Source organism: Rhipicephalus sanguineus, unplaced genomic scaffold (assembly GCF_013339695.2).
Source record: "Rhipicephalus sanguineus isolate Rsan-2018 unplaced genomic scaffold, BIME_Rsan_1.4 Seq9241, whole genome shotgun sequence".
In the NCBI taxonomy this organism is placed as follows: Eukaryota; Metazoa; Arthropoda; class Arachnida; order Ixodida; family Ixodidae; genus Rhipicephalus; species Rhipicephalus sanguineus.
In genome coordinates, this window is record NW_023616299.1 from 35,880 (window position 1) to 51,897 (window position 16,018).

Here is a 16,018-nt window from a genome sequence, read left to right on the forward strand (position 1 = left end):
GTGAGTGCAGTTAGGCCTAGCCACAACTCCAAGCAGTAAGCTCAGTCGCTATGTGCATTGCTGCGGTGCCCGCTGTTTCAAAGTACGTCATGTTCAGGCACGAGTACAAAGAGTCATCTGGCAATGGTCTTCAGCACGAGGTTTGAAGTGAGCCGGATCTCCAACCGCGATTCCAACAAGTCAACACATGAATCATTCTCAGACACGAGCCTGCGACGTTCTCAGCTAGCACATCACGCTATTGAAGTCTGACGACTGAGCTTCCGCATGCAGCTGCCAAATCGAAGTGTAATTATATTCTGAACGATCGTCCACCTGTGAACACAGGACGAGTACTAAAGCATCACTAAGTAGTGCAACTTTCGACAGCCGTGACCTCGCGACGCACAAGCAGGAGACAACGCTATACCGGAGTGAGCATCGGACCAATGGTAAGGCTGGCTGGAGAAACAATGTGGACACGGCCTATCAGATGCCTCAAAACGATCTTCAAACATTTGCTTTTTATACACTTGTTTGTGAATGGAGGAGCTAGCTTAGGTGGGTAATTTGAAGAGTGAGAAATGCTCTTTTCGATGAGCCGAAGATTGCGGCGCCCGGTTGTGTCGTTGCGGAGCTATATATATATATACATATATATGTGTGTGTGTGTGTTTTTTTTTTAAGCAGTTTTTTTTGCGATTTTTGAAATAATTTTTGCCACCTCGATCGGTGCAACAATGCCTCACTTTTTCCAGCAGCGTTTGTGTGGCTTGTTCCCTTGCAGGAGGAAGAGTTCAGGGCTAGGCACGAGGCCATAGTGCATCAGCAGCGACTGGAAGCTGCCTGGGCTCAGCAACGATTGCATCGGCCACCCTCTCCCCCTAGCCTGCCGTCATCACCCTTGCTGGTGCGCAACATCTTATTTGCTTGGGCACAGGCTCATTGGTCACTTTATTGGCACAAGGACCGTCAGGAGCCCAGAAACAAAAAAGGAGGAGGTTTAGGTGGTATAAATATGCTCAGGATAGTCAGAAACATCAGTATTGTTACATGGTTGTGACAAAGACGAAACACTTTATCGGGCAAACTTGGGCTCAGGAAATGAAAAGTCAAAGTACAAGAAATACACGATGTACACTGATAGCGGTGATCACAGTCGTCAGCCATCGGTAATCTGCTCGTCTGTGAAATTCATCAGCTTTTATACATGCCTTATTGAACCTTGCAGCATTGTCGCTAGTGCTCGCGTTAGCTCTAGAACAGTAGTTTTCAAATGGGGGTTGGGCCCACGAGGTCATCTTTAGGGTCCGCAAAACCAATGTCAGAAAAAAATAATAAATAAAGGCACGTTTTTTGAAGGCACATTAATGTCCCGTGACAGCGTCCCCTTCTGATTTTTGGTATGCTTCACAGCAGAACATTTTTACATTATGCGGAGCTGACTTGCGTTTCTCCTCCACGAGATGGTTGTAAAGTTTTTGTTGCAGTTTTCTACGACATATGCATGCGAGCATGCTTTTAAGATATGAGGCCAAGTGGAAAAAGCGAATTTTTTTTCAAAATGTCATTTTTTGGTTTTTGGTCATGTTAAATGCACAATTTATCGCCCATCATTTTGCCGCATGTAGCTTCTGTCTACGCAGTTTCTTTCAAAAGGTACTGTTAAACCTGCCTATAACGAACCTCCATAAAACGAATTCCTCGATATTACGAAGTTTTTCTATTCCCCGCCATTACTCCATAGAAGCACGTGTATTTGCGGCCTCAATGTAACAAAGTGGCAGTGGGAGACGCCCTTGATATAATGAATTTTCGCTGCCGACAACCGAGGGATTTTGCCCCGAATTTTGTCATTTTGGCCAGGAGCCACATGCATAATCTGCGGTTGCCCCGCCAACGAAAGCACGAAGCGGCGGTAGCGCGCATGGCATGCTTGAAGTCCTGGCAACTGCAGGGCGAGAGCGAGTGCTCGTTTGTGCATGCGGGTGTACGCGAGGCCGCCGCGGGCGCGTGTGTGACTTTCTTAAAAAAAAAGAGAGAGAGAGAAAGAAAATTGCTTTTGCGTTGGCAGCACCACTGTTCGGTTGTTGCAGTAGTCTCTGAACTGCACTTCATTGACGTGACACCAGGTGACACCACTAAAAATCCTTGCCTCGTGTCGTTACACTTCGAGTTCGCGCTGCATGTGTGGGTGGTGCCGCATATGGAGCTCGCTCATTCTAAAAAGATGGGGCGTGCAAACACGGACACAAAAGAAGTCAGGACACCACAAACGCCGACTAACAACTGAAGAAACACACAATGGTGGAATAGAAGAAGGCACAAAAACTTATCTGCGCATGCCCATGCAATAGGCGAACCTATCAATCCAGCACGCGTGGGGGTTGTGGTAGCCTGCTCACCGGAGCCGAAGACTACCGCGGGTTCAGGCTTAGCGAGCCACAGGGCCGCGTCTACCGTCGCCTGCTGTATGTTTAGCGCACCGCTCCGCGCGCGCTCAGCTAGCAAAGGCGTTGAGCGTCGCGCGGCATAAACTCAGTGTTCGATCAAACATACACACACAAACACTTTATTTCCCTTCGGCGGCACCCCAACGAAACACCACGTCCGCTCCCGGATGCGGGGAGCAAAGGGCCCCCGCAGGCGGACGGAATACACAAAGGGTTCCGCGAAGCACGTCGCAGCTCGCAATGGCGAGCTTTGACACGCCGCTCGGGAAAAAAGGTCCCTCGCGGCTATGCTGCGCACTCTCGCGATGACCACTGGGCCTGGTCACGAGAGTTAGGGCAATCTCCGTACGTATGGGCCTCTGGCAAGTGCGGCTCGGCGTGGTACGACCGCGCACGAGCACTAGGCACCGCTCTTTGGCTTCACGTACGAACCGGAGCTAACACTGAAGTAAACACGCCTGCAAGGATGCCGAGGCACCCAGGCAGCCTACAGTCCAGTGATTCCCAAAGGGGACGTTGGACCGAAAGAAATACGTGCTTACCCAGCGGCGTCCGAGAGAGAGAGTTTCGTCCGGCCTGCCCGCGCGTCAGTCGCCGAATTTCGCGGCTCCAAGACCGCGGGCAGCGCCACCACGAGTGTCGGCGCGTAGCGCAAGATAGCGCCACTTGCCGTCGCGGGAGAACGGGAGAATGGGAGAGGGAAGGATTCGAAATGCCCGCGCAGTGGCTTCGGGCACGCCTCGGATCCCCACATCCTCCTCTCCTTAAATCACCCTATACCGGTCGGCAAAGGCAGCCGGTCGTCGCGCCCATGCATGCAAAGGCGTTATGCAATGAGCAACAGCTAACCTCAGCCCAGGCCCACAACTGCTGCTAATTATATCTACAAATAAAAAAGAAAAAAAATAATAACACAATACACTTGAGATACACTATACTATACAATATGGTGCTACGGAAGGGGGTAAAAGAAATTAAGGCGAGTGTTCGTGATGCTCACCGGGAGAGCGTCCACGGCGCGGTGGGGAGGCGGTGCGTAATGTTGTTAGCCAGAGTGCGAGGCAAGAGGCCTGTTTTGATGTCCGCATGCCCGGAACGGGCTCACCTTCGGCTCGTCGATCTAGTCGACGACAGACCCGCGAGTCCGACGAACGCCGCTTTGGTGATGGTTCGGAGGTCCCGAATTTTCGGCTGGATACCAGAAGACCTCGCTGGGACAGCCGGCTCTTCTGCCGTCATCCTGACGCCAACCAAATTGGTTGCAGCCTGGAAGGCGCCCCGCGTCGCAGAGAGCCGGGCGCAGCTGCCATGTCCGCTAGCCTCGCGCAGCAGCCGTGAGGCAAACGGCAGCAAGGCTCTCGGCGACGGCCGAGAGCAGGACACAGCCGGGCTGTCTGTCTGACGTCAGCGGGTCCCCCGAACACCTCCAGGGTCCACGGCGATAGGGTGAAGGTGGTTTCCTATGGTGTCGTCACCACGCCGCACACTTCCAGGGCACGCACAGATCCACCACGCACGTAACACACACACGCACCACACAGCTCCGAAGACGGGCTTCTCCCAACGCGCCACGCGATGGAAGGCCGTAGCGTCCTTCGTACCTCTCCCCCCCGCAGCACCAGTATGCACGACCCCTTCCGCAGGCAAAAGAAAAAACACGGCGAAAAAGTAAACAAAAACAATGACACTCCATATGCGAACAAAAAATACGAGAAACACCTCAAGTATAAACATGAACACTCAAACAAACAAAAATAACAGCAAACTGGCGGGGCCGACTTCTTTGCGAGCACTGGCTGTAAAGAAGTTAGCCTACTGAGGTTAGACAGTAAGGTGAGGGCCTTCGGTTGCGGAATAAGTCCGCCGTCCGGCGCGAAATCACTAAGGTGACCGCTTCCTCAGATTATACCGGTGCGTGGTCCGAATGCGGTCGGCCGTCCGGGTGTGCCGTTGCTTGCGCGCAGTGCCACTGGGCGCTGGCGGGAGCTTGTCAGACCTCGACGCAAAGGCTTTCAGGTCTGCGATGTGGGCACGGCTGAGTTTTCCCGAAAGGGGATCTTTCAGCAAGTACGCGAGCGGAGTCCAAGCTTTCTCTACTCGGTACGGACCAAGCTACTTAGGAGCGAGCGAGGCTGAGAACCCCTTGCTCGCGTCGCTAAGAGCGTGGTTGCGCTTCAGGACAAGATCACCTACCTTAAATGAAAGATGGCGATGTTTCCGGTCATACTGGCCTTCTGCGCAGCCCTGGCCGATGCCAAACTCTGCCTTGCTCTACAGAGAGCTCGACACAGCCTGTCCCGAAGCTTTGATGCGTAAGCAGAACAGTCTGCTGGTGTTTCCTCGTCTCCAAGCTGGCATTGCATGACACTGGTCACCGGATTTGCCAACTCCCTTCCGAAGTTGAGGAAAGCAGGAGAGAACCAGTAGAGCGACTCTCGGAGGTTCGGATTGCGAACGCGAGCTCACTCAAATGGTCTGCCCAGTCTTTTTGACTTTCAGCAAAGGCCGCCACATCGGTTTGAGCGTACGATTGGTTCGCTCCGTCAAATTGGACTGGGGATGGTAGGGCGAAGTGGTGCAGTGATTAATTCCTAGGGAACGGCACGTATCACCAAACACCCGAGCGGTGAAATACGACGCGTTGTCAGTAATCAGTCTTTCCGGAAAGCCGAACCGACAAACACTTCCTGCAGCCTCTCAAGCACCGCTCGCGCTGTCACCCTCCGAAGCGGAAAATTCCACCCACTTCGAAAAATGATCCACGACTACCATCAGATGTATGAACCCCTGCTTGCTTCTGGGGAACGGCCCCTTAGATCGCAGGTGGCTACTTGCCACGGACGCTCACTGACAATCGGTTTCATCAGGCCGGGCGGCTTGCCACCCCTTGATTTCACCGCTTGACAGACATGGCAGGAACGGCAATAGCGGAAATGTCACGCTTCATGCCAGCCAGGTCACAGTCTTGCTCAGTTTTGCAAAAACTTTGGAGCCACTCAGGTGACCGGCCATGGGTTCGTCGTGAGAGGATCGCAACAGTGCGGCTCTCAGACTTTTGCATAACCACCTTAAACGGGTCCACAGACTCCTCATCGGTGGCTATGTATTTCAGCAGGAGCCCGTCATGGTCCAGCAAGTACAGTCGCCGACCGTTTATTCGGACGCCGAAAATTCGGACATGCTCGTTTATTTCGGACATGCTCGTTTATTCGGACACCTTCGCGGCACCGCCACTCGTCCCATTGAAGTAATGTAAACTCACGACCCGAAAATTCGGACGCCCCACAGCCCGCCGTTCGATTTTTCGGACTCCGCTGGCTGATAGAGTGCGACGTTGAACGCCATACAAGCCGTCAGCAATGGTTACAAAATTTTTACTAGGTTGCCACACTGAAATGTTGCACTGGCTATAACTGGAGATCGGCCAGTGTCAAAAATCCCGCAGAAGTTACAGACTCGAAGGCTATGTTTGTTGGCTACACGTAACGGTTGCCTTTAGGCTTTAGCCAGTCACGTATCCATTGAACGGCTACCACGGCCAAACAGCAGGCCAAGCCAAGCCAAGCTTGGAATCGGCTCTGTGCGGCGTTTGAGGCGAATGACAGCGCGTACGAGTACGACGCGGATCCTAATTCGGACGAAGAGAGTACAACAGATTACAGAAGCGCTGCAACATCATCACTAGACCAACACCGTTTGGTTTCGCGTGTGAGGGTTTGCGTTTCTCATGTTTCTGTGGCTAGGCCTGATCTGCATCCCGAGCTTTGTGTCCTGCTCGTGCGAGGCCCTGATCTGCTGAAATTGCTCCGACGCTGCCCGTTCCCTATGTGCGCCGTCGGAACTAAAGAAACGCGACAACTACAAGGCCCTGACGATGGCGAAAAAAAGCGGCGATTATTCACCAGGTGGAAGTTGCTTGGGAGTTTTTTCGCCGAGTTGGGCGATGAGATCATCCGTCAGCTACTCGACCAGCGCATGTGGACAGTGACTGCCGTGGTGACGCACCTCCCACACCATAGCCATCAAATGCGGATTTAGCGTAGGCTGTTGCAGTGCTATTGCTGACCTGCAGGGTGGCCAAACATTGGCTGAAATACAGGCCGACTTGGTCGCGCGTAAGCGTACATGTGTACAGACGCGCACTAACAGTTTTTTTTCCGGCCGCTGGGCCAATAAAGTGCTTTTTTTCTGGTGAATCCTTTTTTTTTCGGACTCCCGTTATTCGGACTTTCAGCGGTTCCCGCCGAGTCCGAATAAACGGTCGGCAAACTGTATGTATCCGCGGGGGACCCAGCGACACACGCCGGTTCCCGTCCCCCTGCGCCGCCGCACTACCAGCAGCGTCACGGCGCTATCCGTCTCCCTGAGACCGTCGCTCACTTCGTGACAAAACGGATCATCTTGCTGGGCCTTCAGTAGCTTTGTCTGCTGAAAGCGATTCCATTCTCCCAAAGGGAGCCTGGTACAGTGATGCTACCGCTGCGCCAATTGCGCCAGACTGCGCCAAAGTGCCCTGGCTGCTACAACCTGCTACATTTCCTCAAATTGGCGATTCTGCGCCAGCCTGCGCCAAAGGGTGTACTCTGACTTTCAGAAATGAAAACTAACTACATGAGTTTCCCCGATTGAGAGCGACATCGTGCTGTACGTGGACGTTCTCCATGTAGTGATGAAAATGGAGACAAAGTAGTATAACCTCATTACAACGGATCTGTTTACAACAGACATTCGGATATTACATACCAATTTGCGGCGTTATGCCGACCTCCGTATTAGTTCCATTGATAGAGCTTCGTTTACAACGGATTCTGGACAACGACATTCGGATATAATTGACTAAAATTTCACGCCAGCAAGATGGTCAGGACTCCTTTAGAGCGGACTTTTTCTACCACGGTCATTAACTTCCGACTTCAAACATCGCTTAGCATACTTTCGGGACGGGAGCAGCGCACCGCGGATATCGACGTACCGAGTTTAAGAACGAAGGCCGCCGATCCCCGGTCTGTCAATGATCAGCTATGCCTAGCTGTAGCGTAAAAAAAAAAAAAAAAAAAAAACGGCGCGCAGCGTGCTTGGTGCTGCGTTTGGGACGCTGACACTGGCTGACACGACGCGAAAATTGCGAGCCGCTGCCACCGCGTTCTCTCGCGGGGGGCGTCCGCTGCGCGGCGCTCTGGCCGGGGTGTCCGCTGCCGATGCGCAAAATGCCCCATCCGCGTTTCTGAGGAGCAGCGGGCAATGCGATTCGTTGCTTGAGACAAGGACATTACGGCTTCTTCGCTTCGCATGTCCGCTAGCGCCGATGTTCTTGCCCACAAAGTTCGGATTTGGCTCGTTACACGGCACCGTGAAAGGAGTTAGGCCTACCACGACATTTAGTAGAAAAGCTCAATTGCGATGTGCGTGGCCGCGGTGCCCGATGTTTCAAAGTACGTCATGCTCGATTGCGAGTACAAGGTGTTGTCCCGCGGTGGTCTTCGTCATAAGCTTCGAAGTGCTGATAAAAGAACCTCGAACAGCGGGTCCAACGAGTCAACGCTATTAGTCGTACGTCTGCGATGTTCGCGACGAGTGCGGCGCGCTATCGTAATCTGATGATTGAGCTTCGCTTGCAGCTGCCCACTAAAGCGTTCCAAATTATCGTCGACCCGTAAACACAGAACGAGTGCGAACGCGTCACTAAGTAGCGCAATTTTCGACAGCCACGACCTCGCGACGCACAAGCAGTGCTTCTGCGGTAATATACCGCAGAAGCAGTAATACCGCAATTTTCACCAAGTCTACTGCGGTAATACCGCCAGTAATACTGCGGTATACCGCAATTTTCGCCAAGTCGGCAGACGCAAAACAAATTTTTTTATAGCACTTCTACGTAGTTTTCATGAAGATATTTGGAATCAGATAGAAAAGGGCTACAGAAACTGAAAATGCGATTTTCCAAAATCGAATTTTTTTTGGTCCCCCGTTAAAAATAAGACCATGTTTGTGACTCGTAATTCTCTTTGGTTATAACAGACCCATTCAGTGTTTACATGAAAGTCTGTTGTAACAGTACTTGGATTTTACATACTCCCTTTACAACAGACCAAAATCCTCTTCACTATGAAGGTCCGTTGTAATGAGGTTATGCTATCAATATGGTGTTGTCAAGCGGTCGAAGGAACTGCGTTTTGTTTTTGTTTTTGTAATCAAAGCTGATCAAAGCATCAACTGTAGGCAACATGGCGTAGCAGCAGTGAAGCGACATGCAGCCATGAAACGGCACATCGATGCTACCAGTCGTCATTGAGACGCTTCAGGTGAGCTGCAGCGGCCGAAAAACGATCCAGCCGACTTTGGAATTCGGCAGTCCATGGAACGGTTTTTCGGTGTTGACCGGTGACAAACGCAGAAACTCTTTTGTGCTTGGCATGACTCTCAAGACATCCCATACTCGTTGGCCGACACAGCAACTGCCTTGTTTCCCAAGTTATTGGAGATTCCGAAAACAGCGAAGCAGTTTATTTGTAAGAGGTTCAAGGCATCCTACATAGTTAGTGATGGCCTCGGGCCGTATTTCAAGAAACTTGTGCTTGACGAGCTGAACAAGCCGGATGTGGGTTTTTCTCTTAGCATTGACGAGACCCCTATTCTTGAACAGAGTGCCAACAACTTGATGTAGTTTAGGCATTTCTCCAACAAAATGCACGCGAGTTGTGGAACACCTACAGTCTTTCCGGCTGGGCTCTGCGACTTCGGAAATTTTGGCTAGTGAAAGTGCGGAGAGCAGTGATGGACCTGCCACAGAAAAAATGTAATTTTCTTTCTACGGATGGCCCTAATGCAATGAAAAGCTTCAGAAAAAAGATGCAGGAAGCATACCCTGACATCATAGATGTAGGAGAGTGCTGCTTGCACAAAGTGCACAACTCATTTGCCCGCGGCTTGAGTGCTGTTGGCTCGGATGTCGATGCTGCTGTGGTCGATGTTTATTACTTTTTTAAAGACTTTTTAAAGAATTCTTCGGCTCAGAATGAATTGTTGAAGGCAGAGCACCTGCTCCAAAAGCTAGTTTTGCTGCTCCAAAACGCAATTTTGCCTGCTCCAAAAGCTGCTCCAAAGTGGCCTAAGCCAGTAGCATCACTGCTGGTATCGTTCCTACTCAGGAATGCAGCCATCGCTGCCGCTTGCGTCGGCGTCATGGGTTCGCTTTCGAGTAGCTCACCCTCTCGCCCGCTTCACGGCGCACTGCTTGCCTGGCTCGCGGAAACGGTTTGCTCGTCGGCGCACTCACCCTTCTCTCCGCGCGGCGGCTCGGCCGCCGTTTCGCCCTCGTCGCTTGCTTGCGCAAAGGCACCGCTAGCGGTTGTCGCACCAGAATCCAGGCTGCCGGTAGACACTGGGGCACAAGATAGCGCGTCAGCTACCACGTTAGTGCTCCCCTTCCGATACTGCACTGAAAAGTCATAATGCTGTATTAGGAGAGCCAGCGCGCCAGCCTGCCCGCAGGCTCACGGAGCCGCATCAGCCAGCTTAGCGCGCTGTGATCTGTTTGCACCACAAACTTCGTCCCATCCAGGTAGACATCAAACTTACGCAGTGCAAACACGGTGGCGAGACACTCCCTCTCAGTCACGGAATAATTCTTCTCCGCGGGTATCAGCGAGCAGCTGGCAAAGGCCAGCGGCTGCAAACACGCCATCGTATTCCTGTAGGAGAACTGCTCCTAATCCCAGATCACTCGCGTCAGTCTGGACAACAAACGGTCTGGTCAGGTCGGGGAGCTTGAGCTGCGCTGTCTTCCGCAATGGCGCTAGACAGATGGCAAAACGCCTCTTGCTGCTCAGGTCCCCATCGCCACACCGCAGACTTACCCAAGAGCTTGGTCAAGGGCGTCTGCACTCGGGCACAGGACGGAATGAACGACCGGTAAAAGTTGGCCATTCCAAAGAAAGCGGCGCAGGCCGCGTACGTCCTTGGGCACGGGAAATCGGGGATTGCTCGAAGTTTCTCCCGGTCTGGCTTCAATGGAGCCTTCGCCCAGCGTAAACCCAAGTAACTGAACTCGAGTCTGCGCTAATGGGCTTTCGCGGGATTTAACGTCATCCCGGCAGCCCTCACCCGCCCCAGCACATCGGCAACATGGGCCAAGTGCTCTTCGAAGGTTTGTGAATAAATCACGATGTCGTTGAGGTAGCACATGCAGTATGACCACTTTGCTTCCCCGAGGACGCGGTCCATGAGTCTCTGAAAAGTCGCAGGAGCATTACAAAGACCAAAGGGCATACGAGTGAACTCAAACAACCCTCTGTGGGAGGTGAACGCGGTCTTTCACCGGTCACGCTCATCCATCCGGACCTGTAGGTAACCTTTGGAGGCATCTAACGTGGTGAAGTACCGCGCAGTGCCGAGGTTTCCTACGATGGAGCTAATCGTGGGGAGCGGATAGGCATCCTTACGAGTCACTCCGTTCAGACGGCGGTAGTCTACGCACAGGCGATGACTGCCATCTTTCTTAGGCACCAACACAATTGGAGACGCCCAGGCGCTGGACGAACGGCGAACAATGCCAGCTGAAAGCATATCGTCCAGCAAGCCGTCAATAACCTGCCTCTTGGCCAGGCTGACGGGCCTGGGGTTACACTTCAAAGGAAGCGCGTCGCCAGTTTCGATCGCGTGGCTCACCAACTCAGTACAGCCAGGCTGATCGGTGAAGAGCTCATCGTATTCGCGTAACAGTGCCGACAAACGAGCCTTCTGTGTATCATCCAAATGAGTCGCACAGGCGGTCAAAGGATGCGGAGCCTCTGCGTGTCGTGCCGCTCGATCCCGATGGGGATTTTGAGCCGACGAGCGCATAGCGCAGGGGCCTGCCCCCGAACTTTGCACGCGACACGGTTCCGACGCCTCTGCTGCACAGGCAACAGTATACGCCGGTGGGCTGATGAACGGCTTCAGCTGGGAAAAAGGTCCGTCGCGATAGCCTCCATTCGCAATGTCCACCACGATACCGGTTTTTAGGAGAAAGTCCCGACCGAGAATCACAGGAACACTGAGCCCTGGAAGATGAACGAAACGCGTGCGTCTCCTTCGATCTCCCCATGTGACAGTCAACCTTGCGGCGCCAGCCGACTGGGCCACGCCTTTCACGAGGGTGAATGTCGTTCGGCTGTCCCGCAAGCGCACCGAGTGCTTCCGCAAGTGGGACAACACCTGTTCGCCAAACAACGAAGCGCTCGCGCCCGTGTCCAGCAACGCCGAAAATTCGCGGCCGGCAATAATGACCGAAATAAACGGCGCGTGTGCACCAGCAAGACTGCTTGCCTGGTACGCGGAGGGGAGAAGCAAGGGTTCGGCCGCTCGTGCCTTCACGAACGACCCGCGCCCCCGTTTCCCTGCCTCACAGGAGGCCTAGATACGGGACACTCCCTCGCTATGTGCCCTCGCTCGCGGCAGCGGAAGCAGCGCATTCCGTCCCGGGAAAGGGAAGATGCGCCGTCGCGGCCCCTCTCCCGAGGAGGAGCAGCCTCTAGCGGCAGGGGTCGGTTCGCCTGTTGATCAAAGGATCTGTTCTGACGAGTGTCACCCTCACCGATGCGTTGGGACGGATTGCGTCCCTGTTCGCGCGTGTTGAGTTGCGGTGCAGCACAGGCTGCGCGCCTCGCGTACGCGTAGGGATCTAGAGCGCGATCGCTCAGCTCCCAACTGTGCCCGCTTCTAGCGGGAGCCGCAAAGGCAGCTCCGGCGGGCTGTTGCCGTTGGGGAAAGGGCACGGGCCCCTCCCCACGCGCAGCACGGTTCAAGGGCCACGCTGGCTGGCGGTGGCGGGCGATAGGCGCGCGCGGCGAGAATGTCGCCTTGAATGCGCTTCGCCTCGGCGGCCAATTCCTCTAAATCTCGGAAGCGGCTGCCGCGCAGGTACGCCGAAAAGGTCGGATGTGCCTGCCTAATCACCCGTTCGACGCGTTCCTCGTTCGAAGCTCTGGGCTCAGCGATAGAGAAAAGGTCTTCCATCGCGCGTACGTACTCCTGAAGCGACTCATCAGGAGCTTGCGTGCGGAGCTCGAGCTCGCGCCGCATCCTACTCTCGTAGTCAGCGGGTAAGAATTCGCGCAGGAAGGCCGCGCGGAACTCATAGAGGATTGCTGCTCGGTGGCCTGAAAGCCATACCACCTAGCCGCCGTGTCATTCCGTGCAGCTGGGACGACGCGCCCGAGCACCTCCTGATCATCCAAACCCAATGCTCTCTGATAACGTGACAGAGAGTCAAGGTAATCTCGGGCACTGTGCAGATCACCGTATCCGCTGTAAGTTGGCACAGGCAACATAACAGCGGGGTGAGCGCGTTTCGGAACGGCCGAAAGCGTTTGTACAGCTCCCGAGAGCGCTTGGATCATTTGAGCGGCATTTTGCAGCAGCGTCTGTGCACCCGCTTCAAAGGAAGCTGTCGGTGCGTTAGCGGCGCGGTCGAGCGATGGGGAACTGTCTCCGAGCTCGATAAGGGGCGCGGCTTCAAAAGGGATACCGGCCGGCGTCGCGCCACTCTTGGGGAGCACCTGTCGTTGTTCACAGCCGCCGCTTGGGGCAGCCTCTCGTGAAATGGCTAAGCCGCTTGCGGCTAGCGGTACAGACGCGTGCTCGAAGTGAGCTTGGCTGCTTGCTTGCATAGCAGCCAGCGGGCAAAAGTCGGTGACGGCTGAGGCTGCGTTTCCGACCTGCGCTCCGTAAGCTCCGTTGGGAGCCGATTGGGAGCGATGTGACATGGAACTGCCGGCATTCCAAAGGGAGCAAGTAGCGGTCCACTTTACCCGTGTGCACTGTTCGGGTTGGGCAATGGCCCCGTTCCCACAACACGCTACATCTCCACTGGGAGCTGGTACATAGCGCCTCGCGTCATCTCCACTGGGGGTTGTGACAGGGGTGGGTGCTGGATTCTGCCCGAAGGGGGCACTGGCCCTGTTCTCGAGCAAAGCGGTATCTGTTAAAAACGACAGCAGACAAAAATCACGCCTAGCAGACATAACGCGGGTAACACGGCGAGCCTGATTCGCAAAGGCGTGCTGACTCAGCTAAGTCTAATCAAAGGCTTAATGAGCCTTTGATACCGCGTTGGGCGCCAGTGTGGTGGCCTCGATGCTCACCGGAGCCGAAGACTACCGCGGGTTCAGGCTTAGCGAGCCACAGGGCCGCGTCTACCGTCGCCTGCTTACGTTTAGCGCACCGCTCCGCACGCGCTCAGCTCGCAAAGGCATTGAGCGCCGCGTGGCATAAACACAGTGTTCGAGCTAACATACACACACAAACACTTTATTTGCCTTCTGCGGCACCCCAACACACACTGTACACGTCCGCTCCCGGGGCACGGGGAAGCAAAAGGGCTTCTCGACGCGGACGATACACCAAGGGTTTCCGCGAAGCACGTCGTAGCTCGCAATGGCGAGCTTTGACACGCCGCTCGGGAAAAGGTCCCTCGCGGCTATGCTGCGCACTCTCGCGATGACCACTGGGCCTGGTCGCGAGGGCTAGGGCAATCTCCGTACGTGTGGGCCTCCGGCAAGTGCGGCTCGGCGTGGTACGACCGCGCGCGAGCACTAGGCACCGCTCTTGGCTTCACGTACGAACCGGAGCTAACACTGAGGTAAACACGCCTGCAAGGGTGTCGAGGCACCCAGGCAGGCTACAGCCCGGCGATTCCCAAAGGGGACGTCGGGCCAGAAAGAAATACGTGCTTACCCAGCGGCGTCCGAGGAGAGAGAGAGTTCGTTCTGGCCTGCACGCGCGTCTGTCCCGCCGAATTTCGCGGCTTCCAAGATCGCGTGCAGCGCCACCACGAGAGCCGGCGCGTAGCGCAAGATGGCGCCACTTGCAGTCGCGGGAGAACGGGAGAGGGAAAGGATTCGCACGGCGAAATGCCCGCGCAGTGGCTTCGGGCACGCCTCGGATCCCCACAGGGTCTACGTGGAAGATAACTGTTAAGGCATTTGATTTCATCTTTATGCAAGTTAATCGCCGTTGGCTCACGCATGGAGCTCGCTCTTCGTTTTCGACGCTGTGCATGCGCGGTTTCACTGCACGCGCGTGGAGCAGCCCCTGACGACGTGCAGCTTTTTGCGATTTTTTTTAATGCCAACAACTGTGTCGTCACTACCGAGGAGATGTCAGATCAGGCGCTGGTGAAAACTGTCCGCGGAGCACGGTGACAACGACGGATCTTCGGAGGTCAAGTCGTCACTGTTGTCACACGCTCTGCCGTCTTGCACGGGTTCACGGAGCGCACCGCATTTGCCGGAGCCTGTCTTTGAGGCCATGGCTAGACGATGACGGAACAGCATTGTATTGATGTCCTACAAATATTCAGTATTGCCATCCCTCACAAACAAGCAATAGAGAGTTTTTTGCGCTAATAAATGTTTTGGGTGAGCTCTGCCTTCAGTTCTCTTGTGTTTAATTTGTGTGTTTCTTTTGAATTATTCTGCTGAAACTGGATATAACGAAAACCTGTTTATAACGACTCTTTTCAGGAATTTTTCAAATTCATTATAACCAGGTTTAACTGTACAAGCAAAAATGTTAGACTACCCATCATCTACGAAACTGAAACTGAAAATGCCAGTTTTGTGTGGATGATGAGATTAGCTTGATATGTAGCATTTTGTTGGTTATTTAACAATCATATCAAGTGCAAACATGTTGTAATGCTTTAATAGCATTGTCAACTTATTATTTTGAAGCATAAAAGCCATAAACTTCTCACCAGGTGGACATGCAACGTCCTACATGTGTTTTTTATGCTCAAGGACATGAATGTGAGCCGTCAGTCATCAAATTTACTTTGTATGACGTGCAAAGCTTGCCTCACACATGATCGGAACCACATCGCGAAGCATCGTGTCATGGCACTGGTACTGCAAAGAAAGCTAGAAAAAAATGACGATTTGTTGCTGAAGAAATGGCACAAAGAGTAAGGTCCAGGATGGACCTAGATACAAATACCGAGGATTTTAGCACTACTGATCACCTTGTGTAAGTGCTGCACCTTTCATTTCTTTTTTGTTGATTTTCTCAGAACTTATGTGTTGGTATTTGTCAACCCACACGCAAACAATCATAACGGTCTTGCTAATGAAGATTTTTCACTAAAACTTGGCACACTCCTTCTCACATTAGTGGGTGTGCAATGAACCTCATAAGCCAAATTGTGTCCCAAGATTTAATATGATGCGTGTTATACAAAGGTGCCCCTCGTGTTAGTGCATAATTTTCTGGTTATTTAATCACAGGTCTTGATATTCTTCTGATCTCATTTGTTTTGGTTCATTGCACTGGCCGAAGCTGCTTTATGTCCCTATGAAAATTAGGTGTTTTTATTGAGTGGGATTTGAGTTAGGAGTGTTCACGTAAGGCTCACATTTAATGAACATTTTATTTATGAAAAATTAACAAAAAATAGGACTTGCTTTATAATGCTCACATGTGCCTAAAAAGGTGTGCTTTATAATGTACACTAATAATCTCTGGGCTTATCCTTTTTAAAAAAAACTTTTCCAACACTTGGCCTCATACCTTAACAGGCTTAAATATTTGAAAGCAAACATAGCTAGAAA

General features: G+C 53.1%; 1 protein-coding gene across 1 annotated transcript in view; it reads left to right on the forward strand.

The window, feature by feature from the left end:
• The window catches only part of LOC119378682 (uncharacterized), a gene marked incomplete at its 5' end in the record, with an annotated part of 31,205 nt that extends 29,935 nt beyond the window's left edge, over nt 1–1,270 (forward strand). The window contains one exon of the mRNA XM_037647728.2: nt 767–1,270. Within this exon, the coding sequence (XP_037503656.2) occupies nt 767–1,042 (276 nt within the window). The remainder of the gene's footprint in view (nt 1–766) is intronic.
• Nucleotides 1,271–16,018: the final 14,748 nt, after the last annotated feature.